Source organism: Antechinus flavipes, chromosome 2 (genome assembly GCF_016432865.1).
Source record: "Antechinus flavipes isolate AdamAnt ecotype Samford, QLD, Australia chromosome 2, AdamAnt_v2, whole genome shotgun sequence".
NCBI lineage: Eukaryota > Metazoa > Chordata > Mammalia > Dasyuromorphia > Dasyuridae > Antechinus > Antechinus flavipes.
The window spans coordinates 145815526-145836221 of NC_067399.1; the positions used below are offsets into that span (position 1 = coordinate 145815526).

The following is a 20696-nucleotide window of genomic DNA, read 5'->3' on the forward strand; positions in this document are numbered from 1 at the left end:
TGAATAAAATGTGCAAGAGATCCTGCTCTTCAAGAGCTCACATTCTAATGACAGCACATGTGGAAGGGTTTGGCTCCAAGTCATTTGGAAAGAGCACATGCTTTTTATGCAAAGCAGATGTTAATGCTTCTTCTTTAATAAAATCATGAGATGTTGAACCTTTTGGTACTTCCAAGACTTTTTATGACAAGAACTTTTGGGTTCTGGGTCTTTAGTGGCTATGGCTAAGATCCCCATAGGAGCAGCTGCCAGGCTACATCTCCACAGAGGCTTCTTCCCCAGATGAAATCTGAGGGCACTGAACTGGAAGCATTGTTATTCCCAAGACTTTTGTTTCAATAACCTGGGCTGTCCCTATCAAGGTAGAGGGGGAAATGATAGTTGTGAAAATAATGGTAGTTTGATTTCTTTGACATATATCTCTCAGAATGCCTCACAATTTCAGCTGAGCTGATTTGCCTGTTCTCTGGCTAGCATTTATTTTTTAATTGGTGGTGATGACTGAGCCCTGTTACTCAGGAGTTGCTTCTCTGGATAAGGAATATGAGGACTGGAGTGGAAGCAGCATACTTTTTTAATTATAGAATTAACCTCTTTCTCTCAGCCCAGTTATTTCCTGCATCATATCCATTTAGTTTGGAAAAGATATTTATCCATTCTACTTAATTCCATACTTTAGCCTTCATTTTCCCACCATCCCAACTTCCTGGTCCAGACATGGATTAGAGGTAGAATTTTTAGCATTTTCTATAATAAATTCTGCCATTGTTTGTCCATTTGTTAAATAATAAAGAATTATTACATATTCTTATGTTAGGCTTTTAAATTTGGATTTGGGGAATGTAAAAAGTGAGAAATGAGATCCATTCAATAGGACTTTAGCAAACTATAGCCTGTGTGGAATCCTATTAGATCTGAAATCATGACAATGGTGTGGTTAAAGTGGTGGGTTTTTTTTTTAATTGTGGGTGTTTGTGTTTGTGTACATCTGTGTGTGAATATATGTTATGTGTGGTTTGAATAACCAGTAGAGCATTACATTGTATTTACTACCCAGAAGGAATTTGATTTTTTTTTTTGTAACAATGACATCCAAAAAAAAAAAAAAAAACTACAAAATCTATATCTGATATAAATTATTAGACTGCTTTCCAGAAAATCCATGGGAAATTATTGATATTTTCTTTAGGAGGGAAATTGGAAACAAAATTCTTTCACATTTGCTTGGCTAATAGTGCTTTCCAGAATTCTGGTTAACCCTTCTAATCACTAGTGACCATGTAGCTTTTAGCCATACATACCTACAAAATGTGAAGTAAGAATCTGAGTGTGGCTTTACCCTGAGAAAGTTACTTCCTTCTAGTTCAAAATCTATGGTACATTTTCAACTATGAATTAACCCCAGTGAAGGGAGATTTATTTGACTGTTTTATATTCTACTTAAAATTAGAATCTTGTGGGGGTATCTGGGTGGTGCAATTGATAGAGCATTCAGGTCAGGAAGACCTGAATTCAAATTTGACCTCAGATTTGACACTTAACACTTCCTATCTGTGTGACCCTGGCCAAGTCACTTAACCTCAGGTGTAATGGGTTGATGCACTGAGGTCCCAAGCACGTGAGACTAAATAGTAATTGGACCATACTCTATTAATATATATGCTTGGAGAAAGAATGGTCCCCGCCCACTCTTTGTGCAAGTCCTGATGTGTTCTATAAGAAATGACAATTTTGGTGGATAGAGGCAGAGGGGCAGGAAGAGAGGTAGGGAGAGACTGCTGGCTGGCTTCTTGTCGCAGCTGCTCACATTGCTATTGCGATCCCCCTTCCCCTCCAATCCCCCTTCACCTCCACAAAGAATAAAGATTGAACATTTTCGCTTAATCTGAATTCCTGACTCCGGCTGATTTTAAAATACGTGGTCATCACACTCAGGGGAAAAAAAAGTAGAATCTTGTATTCGACCTAGTTGAATAAAAGTTACTATAATTAAGACTTTCTTGAATACCTATTTTGACTCTATGGAATTTAAAAATCTTAAAGAAAAAAAAAGAAAAGAAAGTAAAAAGAAAAAAATTTGGATGGATGAGTAAATGGATGAGAAAGTGCATTGTCCATTTGAGGATATGTATATTTAAAACCATAAAGATCATCACCAGGCAGAGTACAGACTCTGAGCTGGATGTAATCAACTTCCCTCTTACCTAGAACAAAGTAACTAACCCCCCAGGATCTCACTTTCCTCAAATGGTACTTCCAAATTTGAAATTTTAAAAAATATTTTAAGTAGATTCTGTAGCAGTTAAGAGAAGGTTGAAATTAGTGAGTTGAAATAAAAAAAAAAAAAGAATTGAGTCTTCAAGTATAGGGAATAATAATTATTTACATTTAGTTATGACTTTAAGGTTTACAAAGCAAGAGTTTGAAACTAGATCTCTTCACTCCAAGTTCAGTGTTGTTCCCATTATACCATGCTATTACAACACACTGTCTATCCCTGTAGGCAAAAGAGAAAAAAAAAAGTGTTCCATTTAAAAAGCTTGACCAAAGTTGGGAATGTATGTAGGATAACATATGGACATTGAAGAGATCAACCTAGCTAAAACAGAGGGTTGTGTTTGAGAGTAGCGGGCAAAGTTATAAATTGGACAGTGCCAAATTATAAAAGGGCTTTTATGAGTCAAGTAATCAATAAGCATTTATTACATCCTAGACACTAGGTAAGCATTGGAGATACAAAGAAAGGCAAAAGACAGTCCCTGTTCCCAAGGAGCGTACAGTCTTAATGGGAGAAAAAACATTTGAACAACTGTACAACTAAGTTTTATATATAGGATAAATCAAAACTAATCAGAGGGAAGAGACTAGCATTAACAGAAATTATAGACGACTTCTTGTAGAGGATAGCATTATAGCTGGAACTTAAGGATACAGGGAAACCAGGAAGCAGAGAAGAGAGTATTTTTGCAGGCCTGAGAGACAGCCAGAACAACAGTAAGGAAATCAATTATCTCTGGATCACAGTATACCTGAGGGTGAGTAAGATGGGAGGGGCCAGATTAAGAAGGGCTTTAAACCTCAAACAGGCTCTTACATTTCCTCTTGAAAGTAAGAAGGAGCCACTGAAGTTTATTAAAGATAGAATGTAGGGAGGATAATACAGACAGAATTTTGCTTTAAGATAATCAATTAGACATCTAAGTAGAAGATAGAATGAGTGGAGAGAGATTTTAAGCACAGAGACCAAGCTATTGCAGCAGTTCAGGAATGAAATGATTAGGACTTGGATAGTTAGCATTGTGAGAGAAAGGGAAGTATACAGGAGGGATGCAAGAAAGGTAAAACTGACAGAACTTCACCACCCATTGGATGTGGGGGCTATGAGAGTCAGTAGTCAAGTGTGACCTCTAAATTGTGACCCTGGATGACTAGAAGAGTGATGGTCCCCTTACCAATCATATGAAAATTAGGAAGAAAAGAGGTTTTAAGAGAGAAAGAACAAATGAGGGGGCCTTTTGAGACTAGGGGAGAGATGACATGTTTGTAGGCAACAAGGAAGAAGCCAGTAGATGGAGAGTAATTGAAGATAAGTGGCAGTGGGGATAATGGCATCAATAATCTGCTGGAAAAGATGTATAGAATGGGAGTCACTTGTGTGTGTAGACTTTGGCAAGGAGAAGGGCCACTTTATCATTTGAGGTGTGAGTAATGGAGGAGAGAAGGAACTCTTAGTAGATAGCCTCATCTAATAGGGTTTAGAGAAGGAGAGCCATGAGAAGTTTGAGGAGGGATGAAGAGATTTGGAAAAACTGCAGTGGTATAGGATAGTGAGTCATTTAGGGAGGTGTAAAAAGGATTACCTTACAGTAACAAGGTCCTGGTTGAACTTGTATAACATAAATTTGTAATGGACTAAATCAGTATAATTTTTAAGATTTTTCTCCAGCTTCATTCGATAATATATTAGTAGGAATAAAGGCAATGGATTTGAAAGTAATCCAAGCCTGAAATTTGGCAAGATAAAAATCAGAAATAGTATTAGGAATAAGGGACCCTGGAAAAAAGGTATAGTTGAATTAGTTCTCCAAGGGATCAAGATGGAAAAGGGAGGAATGTCTGTCCAGTATAGGGTTTTTGAGCTGAAGAATTTAAGAGGTAGTGGGATTGGGGGTTGTGACAAGGGCAAATAACAGACTTTGAGGTTGCAAGGCAGAGGGAAAGAGGAAATGACAAGAATTTGAGAGTCCATGAACATGGAAGTGGAACATTTATGGATGCTGGCAAGTGGGATATTTGTGGATTGCCATCTTTGAATATAGTTGGATGAAAAGAGGAGAAAGTCATGGGAGATGAGGAAATTAAGCCTGATGAGCTTGGCAAAGAATTATGAAGAGCAGAAGAGAATTGACTGTTGCATAAGGAGGAAGTTGTTAGAGAAAATGAAGTGATACAATAAAATGAAAATCAGATAAACCAAAAAAAGGATAAGTATTACTTAGAAAGTTTTCACAGTACCCCTTTTCTAAAATATACCTTTGATTTCTTTTTTACATTTCTTCCTGCCTTCATGCCTTCTAGCTCTGACAGTACGGAATGGTGGTAATGTGTTGATCCCCTGTTATCCATCTGGAGTGATCTATGATCTCTTGGAATGCCTCTATCAGTACATAGACTCAGCCGGTCTTTCCAATGTCCCCTTCTACTTCATCTCTCCTGTTGCCAACAGCTCGCTTGAGTTTGCCCAGATTTTTGCTGAATGGTACGTATCAGTATTCATCCTCCTCATGGGGTAGTACCTGTCTATTATGGAGAATAGAATTTTAATTTCTCTCAGGCAAATGTGTGGTATTAATTTGACTGTCAGGCCACTCCCTTGAGGGCAAGTGCTTAAAAGATTCATGTCTGACATTTCAAACAGCCATGTTAACATTTGACCAATAGTGGCTGAATCTTCAGTCACCGCCAGACAAGTCTCACATTTAAATTTATTTATAGCTGTAGGGATCTTAGAGTTAATGATAACCTGAAAAATTATATTAAAAGACACCTAAATAAAAAGCAGAGTTAATGTTTTCTCTAAAGACGGCAGGATCATCACTGTCAACCACAAATAGGCTTTTTCATGTTTCTTGGAACTTGTAACATCCAGCTGCTGGGGAAATCTTTGTAGAAACAAACAAGCAAATGTGATTTAGAGGTGCTTTTTTTTTTTTTTTTAAACCCAAAGTGTTTTGCTCATCTTCCTTTTGAGAATGGGAAAATTAATACTTTTCAAGAATGCTATTAATAGTAAAAAAAATATATACTTAAATTGTTGGATTTTTTTTTAATCGTGAAGAAAAATTAAATAAGGAAAAAAGAGAATAGGATACACTGATGATAGTAAAGGCAGATGCACATAGAGATGAAGAGAGAAAGAGGAAAATTAGAAGAAAACAGGTAACTTATAATGTGGTTGCCTAGAAAGAATAACACCATTGTAGTTAGAATGCCTCAGTTCAAACTTTGTTTCTGCCCCCAGAAAATCTTATTTCACTTCCTTTTCAGTAAAATAAGAGGATCACACTAGTTTATTCAAAAGTCCCTTTCAGCTTTAAGAACAATTGCTGCTGCTTTTGTGTGAGGAAAAAAAAGATATGTTTATTTTTTAAATGGTAAATATTGCTAGAATTTGTTGTAAAAATTCTTTTAATTTCTGTACATCATCTCATTTTCTGAAAAAGGAAAAGCTAAACTTCCTACTTGGAAAAAAAAATCCAGAACATTTATTATTATTTTACAGGAAAATTCTAACTTTAAAAAATTATTGTGTTGGTTAATACAACCTTTTTTAACTATGATACACTTTACTTACCTGGGGTCATTTATTGATATTTACCAGTCAGTGAGTGGGATAGATTAAACCATGCTCAGGACTAGAGGTCCACTGTGCCATGTGTACATATATGGAATTATCCTTGCATAGTGGAAGAATTTCCTTTGTTAAATAACAAAGCATTGCCATGAAGATTTGTTGCAGCTTCAATTTGCACATACTATTTACATTTTTTTTAAATGGATATATGGGTATAATTGACAATTGTGATCTTTTCTGATTATGTTGGCTCTATCCTTTTGTCATTATTGAGACCTGTTTTCCTTTTTTTCTGAAAAGAGAAAAAGAAGATACCAAAAGCCTTTGTCTTTCTACAATCTTAGATCTTAAAACAGAGATGACTCATTGAACTTAATCCTCTTATTTTACTTTTCTGGTTAGTTTTCACTCTATTTATCCATCTATTAATGCAGTTTTCTCTGATTCTTCTCAAAAATATAATTTAGGTTGTTTATTTTTTCTTCTATCTTTAATAGTTTCATTGCCTTTACAGCCCTTTGGAATTTGTAATTTGCCATTTGTAATCTTGCTGCTATGTAGTCATGGTTTTTTTCTTTATATTAGTCTTTAGTTTCCCGCCTAATTTCTAATTTCCCTTTTTCTGCTTTTTCCTTTTATTCTGCTGCTGTGTAGAGAATGCTGGATTCAGCCAGCTTGTTCAGTTATTATAATTGCATAGTTTATTTCTGAATGTGCATAGATTTTCTTTTTCGGCAATTTCTAAGATTTGAATTGTTGGCCCTTCTTTCTAAGAGGTTCTTCCTATATGAGGCTGATAAAATTTGTCATCTTTTTAATGTAATTGACTTTTCTCTTTGGACATTGATTTCATTCATTATGCTTTTTGCAGAGTTCAAATCCTGCTTCAGACACCTTTACAAGCTCTGACTCTGAACACATCACTTAACCTTTGTGTGCTTTAGTTTCCTCATCTATAAGAGGGGGATAATAATGACATCTAACTTCCCGGAGTTGTAATGAGTTTGAAAGAACTTTATGAACTTTCAAATGCTGTATAAATGCTAACTAGTAATGGTAGTCTTAGCCAAATAATAGCATGAGAATAGAGTATTAGGGCTTCTCAGGATCATTGATTTATAGCTGGAAAGGACTTTAGAAGTCATTGATGATCTCCACTCATTTGCCCTTCATAAAGCCTTCTTTTTTTTAATTCTCATGAATTTGTGGCAACTTTTGGCTCATCTAGCTAATGAATTTTTTTTTATCTATGCTGATGCTTCAAGGCAGAGATAGTTCTTTCATTTATCTCCAGAGAGAACCACCAACACTTGGTCCCTTTCCCTTGAAACTCTCTAGGCTTTGAGTAAAATTGTCCTATGTTCCCTGCAGATCCTTATATGCTTTGGAGTGCCAATAGAAGCACTAGATTGTTAACTCCTTAAGAACAAGAACAATGCTTTATTTATCTTATTTATTTCATCTCTTTCATCATCTAACATAACACTTTATATAGTAGATACACTTAAGAAATAGTTGATGAAAATAATATATATCAGAGAAAGCAAGTGAGAAAGGAAAGGAGATGTGGTTGATGAATCAAATTAGCAGTGACCACATAGCATCCTCACCATTCTGCCTATTTATGAACTTAATAGAACATCTTTCCTAGCAACCTCATAATAATAATTAATATTTATATGGAAATTTTAGGTCTGCAAAGCCTTTTCCTAACAATGACACTACAAAAATAGGTGGTACATGTCCTTTTCTCAAGTAAGAAAACTGAGGTTTTGACTTATACGAAATCATATAATGAATGTGTGCCAGACAGGATTTGAATTCAGATCTTGTGACTCCACATTCATTGATCTGTCTACTTCACACCACCCTGTATAGATCAAGCTGCTACAACTACTTTTTAACTTCTTTCACTTCTTAGGCTAAAAATATTACACTTATTTGTCATGTTAAAAACTCCTTTCCCAAAGATAATATTCACTAGAATTGTTGGATATCCTATTAATAGTGTTTTGCTATATTTCTTAGAATCAGTATCCAGATGAGCATTAGTGACAAATCTGCTCAGGTTTATCTTTTAAAATACAAAGAAAAAATTCAGATAACTTGGGTCCTTCAAAGTGTCTTTAAAAATCTGGCTTGAGGAATCAAATTTTGTTTTAGTGAAATAGTGCTTTATGCAAAATAAAAGCAGATTGATAATGTTGATAAAAGAGGAAAGACTATTGGTTGGATTTATTCTCTTAATCTGCATTTTCCATATTGCTTTGGCCAGAATACCTGCTTATTTAAGTTAACAAACATTTATTAATAATGTTAGATAATACAACACATTAAGAAACTATTTTTAAACTTTATCAAAGCAGCTTATTTTTGAGGATCATTTTTAAAGCATATTACTTTAAAAAAAAAATTCAAAAAACTTTATTCTCAGTACCCATAGCATGCCTTTGTAGATTGGTAGGATTCACTGTCAAGAAAACATTCGTTAAACAGTGCAAAATTTCTTGTCTGAAGTGTCACCAGTAGGTGGCAACTACTATCAAAAGAATGTCTTACCTAATATACTGACATATAACTCATTTTTTTCTTCTTTAAAAGGCTTTGTCACAACAAACAGACCAAGGTGTATCTCCCAGAACCCCCCTTTCCTCATGCAGAGGTAAGATAATAAGGATTTAATAAGGCGGGGTTGGAAGGAAATGGAAGGTAGATAATTAGGTGTGGGTAGAAATGGCAGTCAATCAGATGAAAATTATAGAATTAAGAATATAAACTGAAGGAATTTCAATGAATTTTCGTGTTTTCTGTAAAGTATTATACTTAAATTTCTATTCATTTTAATATATTTGAGATGCACTCCCTCCTCATTTCTGCTTGCCAGGATCTATAACTTCTGTTGAGCTTCCTCCCAATATCACCTTCTCCCTAAAACTTTCTAGTTAATAATGCTTACTTCTTCCACAGATTGCCTTCTGTTTACTTTCTGGTGAGGAAGGTGGCGGTATATCCCCTTAGAATGAGAGCTTTTTGAGAGCAGAGATCTTTTCCCTTTTATCATTATATCCCCAACCTTCAGCATATGTTCTGTATATATTCAGAACTTTACAAATGTTTGTTGAATTGAATTGAAATGAGATGTAATTCTATAAAAAAAAATTTTTTGTCCTAGTCTTAATGGTTGACTATTTTTTCCCATTAATTCATTCCATTTTCAGAGTTACATTTAAGGTTATTTAATTCTATTCATAAAACTCAAAAGAGTTCTAATCCTACTTTTACTATTATTTTCCGAGTATCCCTTCTTAAATTGTTCAATTGACTCTTTTCTGTTATTTATATTCTACTTTTTAGTTCTTTGTCCCACGCCTTTTTTCATTTCCCCTTTTTACTTTATTTAAATAGTCCTATATCATTAATGTTTACTCAGGGCACCCCATCAAATTACTGTTTTCAATGAATTAAGAATATTTCCCATACAGCCACCTGATATTTCCTGTGGTAAATGGTATCTCTTAAGCAGATTTTTCTTTTTCCAGGCCTGGCACGCATTGAATTTATAAAATGGTATCCAGAAAACATATAGTATTAAAAATTGTATAGCAATTTTCAGTACCTTAAATGTGAAAGTTTCTAACAGATCAAAGTGTAAAATATAACTTACAGATGTAAATCACTATATCTTAGTGTGGTTGATAATTTCTTCTATCTACATATTTTTTCAAATACATTTGAAGCCAGTCTTTATTACTCTTTTTATGTAATTTTTGGTTGCATTTTATAAATAGAAAAGTGGAGCAGCTACTATTAAAGCATAGTGACTAGATTAAAAGACTCCCTTTGATGTCCTGATAACTTTTATTATCAGGCTTGTCAGAAGAATATTGGTAAACTAGCATGACCAGGATACAGAAGTATTTGGGAACTATATCATTTTCATTCTTTTCATTCCACAAACATATATTGAACAACCACTGTTTTTGTTTTTGTTTTTTTTTTTTTTTAATAACTTTTTATTGAGAGAACGCATGCCAGGGTAATTTTTTACAGCATTATCCCTTACATTCACTTCTGTTCCGATTTTTCCCCTCCCTCCCTCCACCCCTTCCCCTGGATGGCAAGCAATCCTTTACATGTTGAATGGGTTGCAGTATATCCTAGATACAATATATGTGTGCAGAACCGAACAGTTTTCTTGTTGCACAGGGAAAATTGAATTCAGAAGGTATAAATAACCCGGGAAGAAAAACAAAAATGCAAGCAGTTTATATTCATTTTCCAGTGTTCTTTCTCTGGGTGGAGCTGCTTCTGTCCATCTTTGATCAATTAAGGCTCTCTTTATCGAAGAGATCCACTTCCATCAGAATACATCCTCAAACAGTATCATGAACAACCACTGTTTTATGCATTGCAGGAGACAGTGATACAAAAGACACAGTTCCCTCTCTCAAGAGTGTGTCATCCAGTAGGTAAAGTAAGATCTATATATAAAAAACAGGAATATAGATTAGAATAAAAGTCCATAAGACAAGTACAGGCAGGGTTAATAAAAGTATAGAGAGAAGTGCTGGACTATTTAACCTAAAGGAATCTTAGGAGAGATATGAGCCCTGTATTCAAATAGTTAAGAAGTAGTAAGCTGGACAGTCTCAGACAACTATAATCATTTTGTTTGAAAAGAAAATTGACTTTGAATTAAATAGGAAAAAAGCAGGCTGGATTGAATTTAGAAAATTATTCTGTCCTTTCAGTGACCCTCAGGCTTCTTTCAAACAAACAAAAAAATCTAATAGTAATATTTTTCCAAAAATGCTATATAGCTATTTATCATGAAATGCCACATTCTCTGAAGAATCAATGTTGCAGATTAGCCAATGGAAATAGGCATCTTTCTTTAGGAGATCCAGTTTGAAATGCCCAGATTAGGAAAGATAATAGGAAACAATAGATTGATTTGAAGTTATTTCCCCGGAGAAGATAATTGAACCATAGGAACTGCTAAGGTCATCACCGGAAAAACTATAGAAAGAAAAGGCCCAAGATCAGAGCCTAGAGATACATAGTCAGTTATTCTGACTTGTATGATGATTCAGGACTGGAAATTAAGGAGACACAGTTGGATAGCTAGGAGAGAATGTGAACAAAGCAATGCTTCAGAAACCTAGAGAGGAAGAATATTTAGGAGGAAAGGATGGTCCTTACTATCAAATGCTGCCAATAGTTCAAAAAGGGCAAAGATTTTAGGGGAAAAAAGGGCAGATTTGGTTATTAAGAAATCATTAGAACCAGTGGAGAGACCAGTTATTTTTAGGAGTTTGGCTAAGAAATGGAGGAGAGATATAGAAAGAACAATAATTAGCAAGGATGGTAGGATCTAATAATTTTTTTTTTTACGAATAGAGAGATTTTAACCTGCCATCTGGAGGAGGGGGTGGGGGACAGGAGGGGAAAAGGAACAAAATTCCTTTTATTACAGCAGTTGTCAGTGCTGTAAAATTACCCATGCATATAACTTGTAAATAAAAAGCTATTTTAAAAAGTAGAGATTTTTTGATGTGTTTACATGTAGCAGGGAAGGAACTAGTAGTTAGGGAGAAATTGAGAAATCTAGAGAAAAAGGAGGTTTGATTGTGTTTTACTTGATGAGTACAATAAGATGGGAGAGAATGGAATCAATGCTTTGTATGGTGTTGTCCTTGGTCAGGGTCAGGATCACCATTTCAGAGACCGGAGTAAAGAAAGAGAGAGCTCATGATGAGGGCTTTGATTTTCTCAATTAAAATTAAAAGGTAAAGTCCTTACCTAGGATTGAGCAGTATAGGTTTAAGAAGAATATAGAAATTTTGGAACAACTGCTGTGTGGAAAGAGATAGTAAGGAATGATTTCAAGGAGTGTTATTGATGATAATATTTAACATTTATGAAGTGCTTTTAAAGTTTACAAAGGGCTTTGCAAATGTTATTTTATCTTCATCACAACCTTGGGAGGTAAGCTTATTACTATCTCCATTTTATAGATGAAAAAACTAAGACACACAGATCATCCAGCTAAGATGTATCTGAGACAGAATTTGAACATAAATTTTCCTTATTCTAGGTCCAGCACTTTATCTGTTGTGTCACCAAGTTCTTTCTAAGAGCCTAGATTAAGACCTTAACACATTTTATGGATCTGTTGTTAGGATCTATGGAAAGATATGAACAAAAGTTATACAAAATGAGAAGGTATAAATATTTATTTATATTTACCCATTAGATGGAGATCACAGGTTCATTAAAATATACATATATTCAAGTCATCTGGAAAAGAATAGACATGCATATTACTCCAGAATTTAAACTGATAGGAGGAACTTATAGGGATGTAGATTTCAGCTCAGTCTAAGAAAAAAGTTTATATAATGACCAAAACTGCAGAACTTGATTCAGCTGGCTTCATAATATAGAGCACTATCATTGAAAGCATTCAATTCAGACATCCATTTGTAAAGGATATTATTAAAGAGATTTGTGTCATTGACAGGAGTTAAATGATCTCCTAAGCTCCTACCCAACTTTCAGATTTTGTTCAGCATTCAGTAGAGCTTAGGAAGTAGGGAATGAAAGCCCAACAATTGGTTAAAACTCTTTATCTCATTTATATATAGTGTTATTCCTTAGTGACTTCAGAGGACAAAAATAGATTGGCAAATGCATAAACCTAAGATCATGAATTAGGTATCCTAGCTAGAAAGTGGTATTAGCTTTTTTGACTTAAAAAAAAAAAAACTGAATAGAAATAGTTTATCCCTTAATAAAAAGTATTTTGTTTTAAGAATCATTTAACAGCATTATTTATTCAATAAATAGTTATTATGGACCAACTATACCAGACTATTGTACTAGGTACCAGAGAAGATACAAAGTTTGGGTAAGCAGTTTAATAGGATTAGAAAAAACTATATATTTCTATAATACAGTTTTACTTGAGGAGTACATTAAGGGTATATAAAACAAAGTGCTGTGTGGAACTTAAAAGAGCCTCATTATGCCTTAAAAAAAGAAAGCTTGATTCTGTTGTCTTTCGTAGCTAAAAATTACTGTATTATTACTCCCCACATAACCATTAATCTAATTGAGATTAATGTGTTGCTGCAATCCTCTCCATCAAGACTAGGTGAAGTATCGTGCTTCAGTAACTGTAACAAACTAACAATGTCATTTACTTGTCAGCCACGTGGTCATGTAGAGTGTTTGACTTGGTTAATGAGATTTATGTGAGTTTAATGTTGAGGGAGTGGGATGTGAGGATGTTACCTGTCAAGTATACGTCAAAGAGGCCTTTCCCACTAGCTATGTCTGTTGCCATATATCTCAAATGAGCTAGGAAAATGAGACCAAACCTCTATTCAGCCCAAAATGTGAACCGGTGTCTCACATACCAAATACTAGATTCTTCAAAAGATGCAATGCAAAAACAAAAGCAAGTTTGCGCAGCATGGAGTACTAGGCCCTTATGATATTTGCACCCACTTGGTTGTTCATATTTACCCACATTCTTCCATATTATCAAATGTCAGTGGTAATTATACTTACTGTAATTGATCAGTAAATACCAATATGAGGTTTTATAACCACTAGTTGCTAAACAGAACGCAGCCAAATCCTGAAGATTTCAGGAATCATTTTAGCCATCTCAACTGTAGCTAATTATATCAGCTGCAAATGGGGTAACTAGTTTATACCACTAGACCAAAAATTTGCCTAGGTGGCCAACTGAAGATTATCCTCTACTGTTTTTTAATAATATTTTTTCCACGAGGCTTTAACTTTAAACTTCTACTTCAAAAGGAGGAGCCAGAGTCTTCTTTCCAAAGAGATGATATGTAGACCTTCCCCTGGGTTGGTGAGAAGAGAATGACATTCTTCTACTTGCATAGTGTCTCTTAGAAAGAAATGGAGACAGTGAATGTGGACAACATATTGTAGGAGTATGTGAAAAGGAAAAGAAATAAGAGGTTAATGGCTTGAGTGGATCATTCTTTTGTTTTTTAAGGAAGGTAAAAACCTAGGCATATCTGTTAAATATCAGGAGAGGAGCCAGGAGAGATTGAAGATGAGCAAAAGAGGGAATGGTGAAGAGGGTAAGCTTCCTAAAGAGACAAGTGAGAGTGGGATCAAGAGGAGAAATAGATACATTGTCTTTGGCAAGAAAAAGGGCAACCTCTTTGTCTTAGACTAGAGCAAAGAGAGATTCTGGGGTTGAGAGGGTAGACAGTAAGCTAATTAGATGGATTTTGAGATATTATAAGAGAAAAGGGGAAGCTCATGATGAGGGCTTTGATTTTCTCAATTAAAACTAGAAGGTAAAGTCCTTACCTAGGATTGAGCAGTATAGGTTTAAGAAGAATATATAAATTTTGGAACAACTGCTGTGTGGAGGCCAATAATGAATCAGTTAGGAAGGAAGAAAATCAGTCCATAAGCTTACTAAGTGCCAAGTATTATATCAAGTTCTTGACAATACAGAAAAATCAGAAACAGTCTTTTCCCTTGGAGTTTGCAGCCATTTGGGAGAAACAACCTATAAAACAGAATAGCCAAGATAAATACAAAAAAGATGGAAAGTTACTTTAAAGAGAATAGGGGGGGCTGCTAGGTGGCACAATGGATAGAACACCAATCCTGAAGTCAGGAGAATCTGAGTTAAAAGCCCAGACACTTAACACTTCCTCGTTGTGTGACCCTGGACAAGTCTTTTAACCCCAATTGCCTCAGCAAAAAAGAGAGAGAGAGAGAAAATAGCATTAGTAGCTGAGGGGATCAAAAAAGACCTCTTTGGCAAAGAGCTGAGTTTTAAAGGAAGCCTGGAAAGCCACATTGGAAGGAACAGCATTTCAGGTATGGGGAATAAATTATCTCAAAAGAACAGAGATAGGAGCTAGAGTGTTGAGTTTAAGGAACATGAAATATGTCAATATGGCTAGATAATAGAATAAAGTACAAGAAAATTAGGAAAGTAGAAAGGGACCAGGTTGTAAAGAGCTTTAAAGGCCAGATAAAGGATTTTGATATTCAGTTGGTATGGAAACACTGGAATGGGAGGAAGGAGTACTTTAGAAAAATCAGCTGAGTAGAAGATGGGTTAAAGTGGAGAGAAATATGAGACAGGGATACCAATTAGAAGACTGTTATAGTAATATTAACATGTAAGAGATAATGAGGGCCTGAACTTGGGATCTAATAGCTTTGTAAAGGAGATCAGATTTAAAAATCACAAGATTTGGCAGTTGATTTTATGTATAGGATAAGCTGTAGAAAAGAGGCAAGGATAATATCACAATTGTAGACTTGGGGAACTAGAAGAATGGTAATGGTCCCCTGCACAATTAAAAGAAAGTTCAGAAGAAGTGGGAAAGATAATAAATTAGTTATCTTTTGGACCATTTGATTTTGAGATGCCAATTTTCAGGAATAGGCATTTTTTCTAATCCTCTCAGATCTCTTTAAAATAAAAATTATGTGCCAAAAGATAAAGCAATTTAACTGTCTCCAGTCTTAAGACACCAAGAACCCAAACGAACCCAAGAACTTTTTTAACATCCCTTCTCCTATAGACTCCTATTAGCAGAGCTGCACAAACTGACCCAAGTAAATTAAAGTAGAAGTCAGCTTCACATTCTGCCCCCTCTACCACAGAGTTCCAAAAAGCAAAAATTTGCTCTAAGTGACATACCAGAAAGGGTTCTGTGCTGCCACCAAGTCCAACCAGATAATGGAGGATTTGAGGGGAAAGAGAATAAGAAAATGTGGGAGCATTCCACAGAGCCTGAAATAAAGCAGGACACAACTAGGGCCAGTTCTATCCCCTCAGAAGTCACTTGGAGCAGAGGGCAAGGATGTTGAACAATGCTTTGAGATATAACCCTTAAGGAAACTACTATCAATCTGAAAAGCGTCAGAAAGGAAACAATAAGGGAAAATAAGGAAAAGAATCAGAAAAGAATAGGTGAAAATAAGGAAAAGAGAAAGGGAATAATAGGGGAAAGTAATGGGGAAAGAGCTCAAAAGGAAAAAAAAAAAACAAAAGACTTTGGAACATCAATAGATGAACCAGAAGGGAATAATAATTTCCAGGTCAAGAGAGTTCAGGCATCTGTGATTAAGTATTGTAAGAAAAGTAAATTAATACTTGATAAAGCAGATGACCTTGTGAATTCCTTTTCTTTTCTTTTCTTTTTTTTTTTTTTTTTGCTGAGGCAATTGAGGTTAAAGTGACTTGCCTAGGGTCACACATCTAGGAAGCGTTAAGTGTCTGAGACTAGATTTGAATTCAGGTCCCTGTGACTTCAGGGCTGGTGCTCTATCCACTGCATCACCTAGCTGCCCCTGACCTTGTGAATTCCTAAGAGAAAATGGAACCACAGAAAGATGTTCATAAATGATGTAAAAGAGAAATAAGAATTATGAAAGCACAATTTGTGTTCTATACAATAGAAATAGTTAGCAAAATAAATAAAAATCTGGAATCCACTGTGGCAAGTCTCACTAAAGAAACAAAAGAACATAACTGCTGGAAATATAAACATGGAACCAAAGGAACAGTCTGAAAGAAGAGGAAAATACAATAACATTTAAAGGAAGTATGATCTCAAGCAAAACATACTATTTCTAAAACAAAATGCATTCAAATAATGAAAAATATTTTTAAAATTAAATATTGTGTCCTTGAAGGATACAAGTCAAAAAAACTGAATACCATGAAAATATAGGAACACCACAAAACACCAGAAAAAATATAGGATTACTCCTAGAATTTATGAAAACAGAAGACAAATTCCATAGAACACTTTAGGAGCAAAAAAAATTTTGGTGCCGCAAGCACCAAGCTATATAGTGATTAAATTATAAAGAGAAAGAAATCCCGGGTGGAATTTTGAGATACTCAAAGGACATACAGTTAAAAATGCATATAGTTAGTGATGCAGGACTAGAGTTCAAGAGACAGGCTAGATCTAAGATTATCTGCATAGACATAATAATTGAACCTTTGGGAGCTGATGAAATTGCCACGTACAAGAGTATAGAAACAGAAGAGAAGAAATGCCAGGAAAAAGCCTTAGGTAACAATCATAATTAATGGGTACGACATAAGTAAAACTCCATCAAAAGACAGTAAGGATCAAATAGGAGAATAACCAAGAGAAATCAGAGTCACCACAAAAGTAGAGAGGAGACAAGTCTCCAGTAGATAGATTCTGGATGGTTTCTAATGCTATGTAGAGGTAAAGAAGGAGGAGAATCAAAAACCTTAAATAGCTTAACATCTCAGGGAGGAGGGGAAATGAGGAAAGGAGAAAATTTGGAACTCAAAATTTAAAAATAAAAAGAATGTTAAATTTTCTTTAGTTAAGAAGAGAGAGAAAAAGCTAGAAGGAAAGCTGATGATAGTGATAGGCAAGTTAGACCACACAGTGAAGAGTGTTGGACTCAGACTGAGGAAGATCTGATTTTAAATCTTGCCTTAACAGTTATTCCTAATATGATCCTAGACAAGTCACTCAACTCCCACTTGATTCTATTTTCTTATCTGCAAAATGGGATTAATAATAGTACCTGCCTCACAGAATTGTAATGGAGCTTACATAAGATAATATATGTAAATGTTAAAGCACTACATAAATGCTAGCTATTAGGATTTAGTGAATGCTTTTTTAAGGTCATGGAATTTAGGTGTTTATAGGGAGAGGAGAAGGAACCAGTATATTGGGAGAGATTAAAAGGTTAGAGAGGAAATGGATATGATGGTTGGAACAATGTGTTTGAGTACATATAGAGAAGTTGGCCTTGGCCAGCAAAAGGACTATCTCCCTATGAGAGATCAGAATGAAGGCATTGATAGTTGGGGAAAGAGTCAGGGGTGAGCATGTCATAAGGATTGAAATGAGTGGGGGAGAAGAGGGAACTCTACTCAGATGTCCTCACTTTTAGAGGTGAAATGCTTCTCAGACACCCCAGAAAGTAGGAGGAAGAAGTGGCACAGAGGGCTAAGCAAACAAAGTTTTGGAACAACCTCTCTGATGAATGGGATAGAGAATCAGGAATTAGTGGTAATCAACAAGATTGATTTGCTATAATGGGGAACCCTCTTGAGACTAGTTAGCATAAAATTTTATTGGGCCCAGTCAGAGTTTATGAATTCTTCTAGTTCTATTCAGCAGCATATGATTAGGAAGAAGTCGGCAAGTGGTAGAAATAATCCAGGGTTGGGTTTGGCAAATTCATTATAAGACAAGGAAGGAAAGAATTCAAAAAAATAAAAAAAACAGGGTATGGTAGAAATGGTTCATCAAGGCTGAAGACTAGAAAAGGAGGAGAATGTAGCCAGAGAAGATGGGAGGGCCTGGGAGGTTGCTAAAGGATAGAGGGATTGGAGATCACAAAGAGAAAATAAATTAACATCAGGGAGAGATGGAAAGATACAAGTTAAAAGTAGGTAAAGGAAATTCAAAGTTTTTTAACAAGCAATGAAATATTTGTTGACAATGGCAAAATCAAAAGTATGACAACCCTGCGTGTAGCTGAGGTGAGTTGGGAGACCTAGATAATAGGCATTTGAATATATTAAAAAAACTGGGAATTTAGAGCATTATGAGGACATCAACATATATGAAGGAGTTCTCTAAAACTAAGGAAGAAATAAGATATATAATATATAAGTTAACTTACATAAGATATAAGTAAGTTATAACTTAAGAAGAGGCACAGGAGGCTATAACTGTCACTAGTTATATAAGTAAGTAAGTTATAACTTAAAATCATAATCCAAGCACTGAACTGATTGTGAAAGAAGGGAGACTGTGCTTGGTGGGGGGAGACAGTAGATAACAATCTGGATTTGCTGATGAAATGAATGACTTATATTCACACAGCCTGTAACTGCCTGACCTGTCACGTTCCTGTGAATTAGATCAAACCTAGCAATGTGATAGCATGGTCAGATTAAGAAATCTATGGAGAAGAAGAGGCAAAAGGTAGTTTATTCTAGTCAAGAAGCCATGTAGCAGTGAAGAACCAGTTGAGTTTAATTAATATAAATTTGTGATGGACTTAATTGTGATTTTTAGCGACTTAAGTGGCATTTAGCAACATGACCACAGAAGTAGGTCAGATGGTTGAGGTAACCCAAGGCCTGAACAGTGGTAGGACAAGGCAGCCAGGAAACCTGATTAGCCATAGGGCTAAGGCCACAAGGGGAGGACCACAAGGCTGGAGCCCTTATGATGTCCTGGAAGAACAAAGGAAGTATAGCATTGTGATAGGAATGTCCAAACACTGGGAACGTATGATCTCTGTGAGTCTTGGGTTCACTTTGCTGCCTCGAGCTCTCTGAGTTTTGAAAGGGAGGCAGTAGCAACCGTGCTGTCAGGTGCCTAAGGGCCTGATGAACTCCTCTCAGGCACCAGCTCCTTAGCCGTATCACAGGGTGCTGATGAGGCATACCCAGATGTCCAACAAATGGAACAAATAATAGAGGCACGAAAATTTCCAGTCCCACGGGCCCACTAGTGTCTGTCATTATCCTTTTTTGAGGCTTATGTGTGTATTGTTGCCAAAATTGAATGAGGAGCATAACACAATAAACAAATTGCTTACAAAACCCTTTGCGTAGCATACAATCAGTAAGCAATATTTTAGGCTCTTTGGGAGAGAACTCTTTTACATTTTGTATGACATTAAGTGGGATAGTAGATAGGCACACTTAAGTATGATAGTGACAAATAACATGGTACATGGAAGAAAACCTTGTTTTAAATGAGCTGCTATTAACAAAAGGGCCTAATTTGGGTTTTGCCCTGAAAGCCATTTTGTATAACTTTGATGAATTTAATTTATTGAATCAATTTAAATAAAGTCACTTTGTTTCATAAGTACATTTCCACCTATACTTCCATTCTGTAGCAGCCAATAGCAAGATTTTACATCTTTTTTCTTTTTATTATAGATTGATATATTTTCATTTTCTTTTTTTTTCAGCTCATTCAGACCAACAAACTGAAACACTATCCCAGCATTCATGGAGACTTCAGCAATGAATTTAAACAACCATGTGTAGTTTTCACTGGTCATCCATCCCTGCGATTTGGAGATGTTGTACATTTCATGGAACTTTGGGGAAAATCTAGTCTCAATACTGTTATATTCACAGGTAAGTAGGAAAATCACTTGTTTGTCCCATTATAATATACAAACGCCAAGGGAAAGAGTCCCAAGATAAAAGTCACTTAAATTATATACTAGCTGAGAATCATAGCAAAGGGACCTGACAAATTATTTAGTCTAACTGCTTTACAAAAAAGATAAATTTCAGGGAGGCTTCAAGTTGCCTGTCACCATAGCTAGTTGGTTTAAAGAGAGAAAGAGAGAGAGAGAGAAATTTTTAAACACACACAGACAGACACACACACACTCTCTCTCTCTCTCTCTCTCTCCTCCTTTAATAGTTGTATTCTCTTCCTAATTTTCTATCTCAAAAAAATACTTAGCACTTCCTAGACTAAAGCTATGAACTGGCTCTATAACAGACTAATTCCAGCAATCAGAATTTTTTTTTTTCCATGTACGCCCATGTCTGTTCCTCTGGGGACATCTGATAAGAATCATCTTTGAATTTTGTAGTAAGCTGTTTTTATTCTGGAGAATTGAACCTTTCAGGGGAAAAAAATCCTTGACAAGGGCGGATGCAGTGTTAGTTAGTAGTTAGCTACTGTGAATAATGTTCTAGCATTCTTTTTAAGATTTAAGGTATCTTAAAAGCTCAGTATTTGATCTTTCAGTTGTCTTAAGACACAGGTTCTCTAAG

The 20696-nt window shown here is 35.4% G+C and overlaps 1 protein-coding gene across 4 annotated transcripts in view; it reads left to right on the forward strand.

The window, feature by feature from the left end:
• Window positions 1-20696, forward strand: part of INTS9 (integrator complex subunit 9) — a 128173-nt gene that overhangs the window by 69458 nt on the left and 38019 nt on the right. For all 4 annotated transcript variants that reach the window (XM_051975739.1, XM_051975737.1, XM_051975738.1 and 1 more), the window contains exons 11-13: window positions 4579-4759; window positions 8456-8516; window positions 19871-20042. In XM_051975739.1, coding sequence (XP_051831699.1) covers window positions 4579-4759; window positions 8456-8516; window positions 19871-20042 — 414 coding nt within the window. The remainder of the gene's footprint in view (window positions 1-4578; window positions 4760-8455; window positions 8517-19870; window positions 20043-20696) is intronic.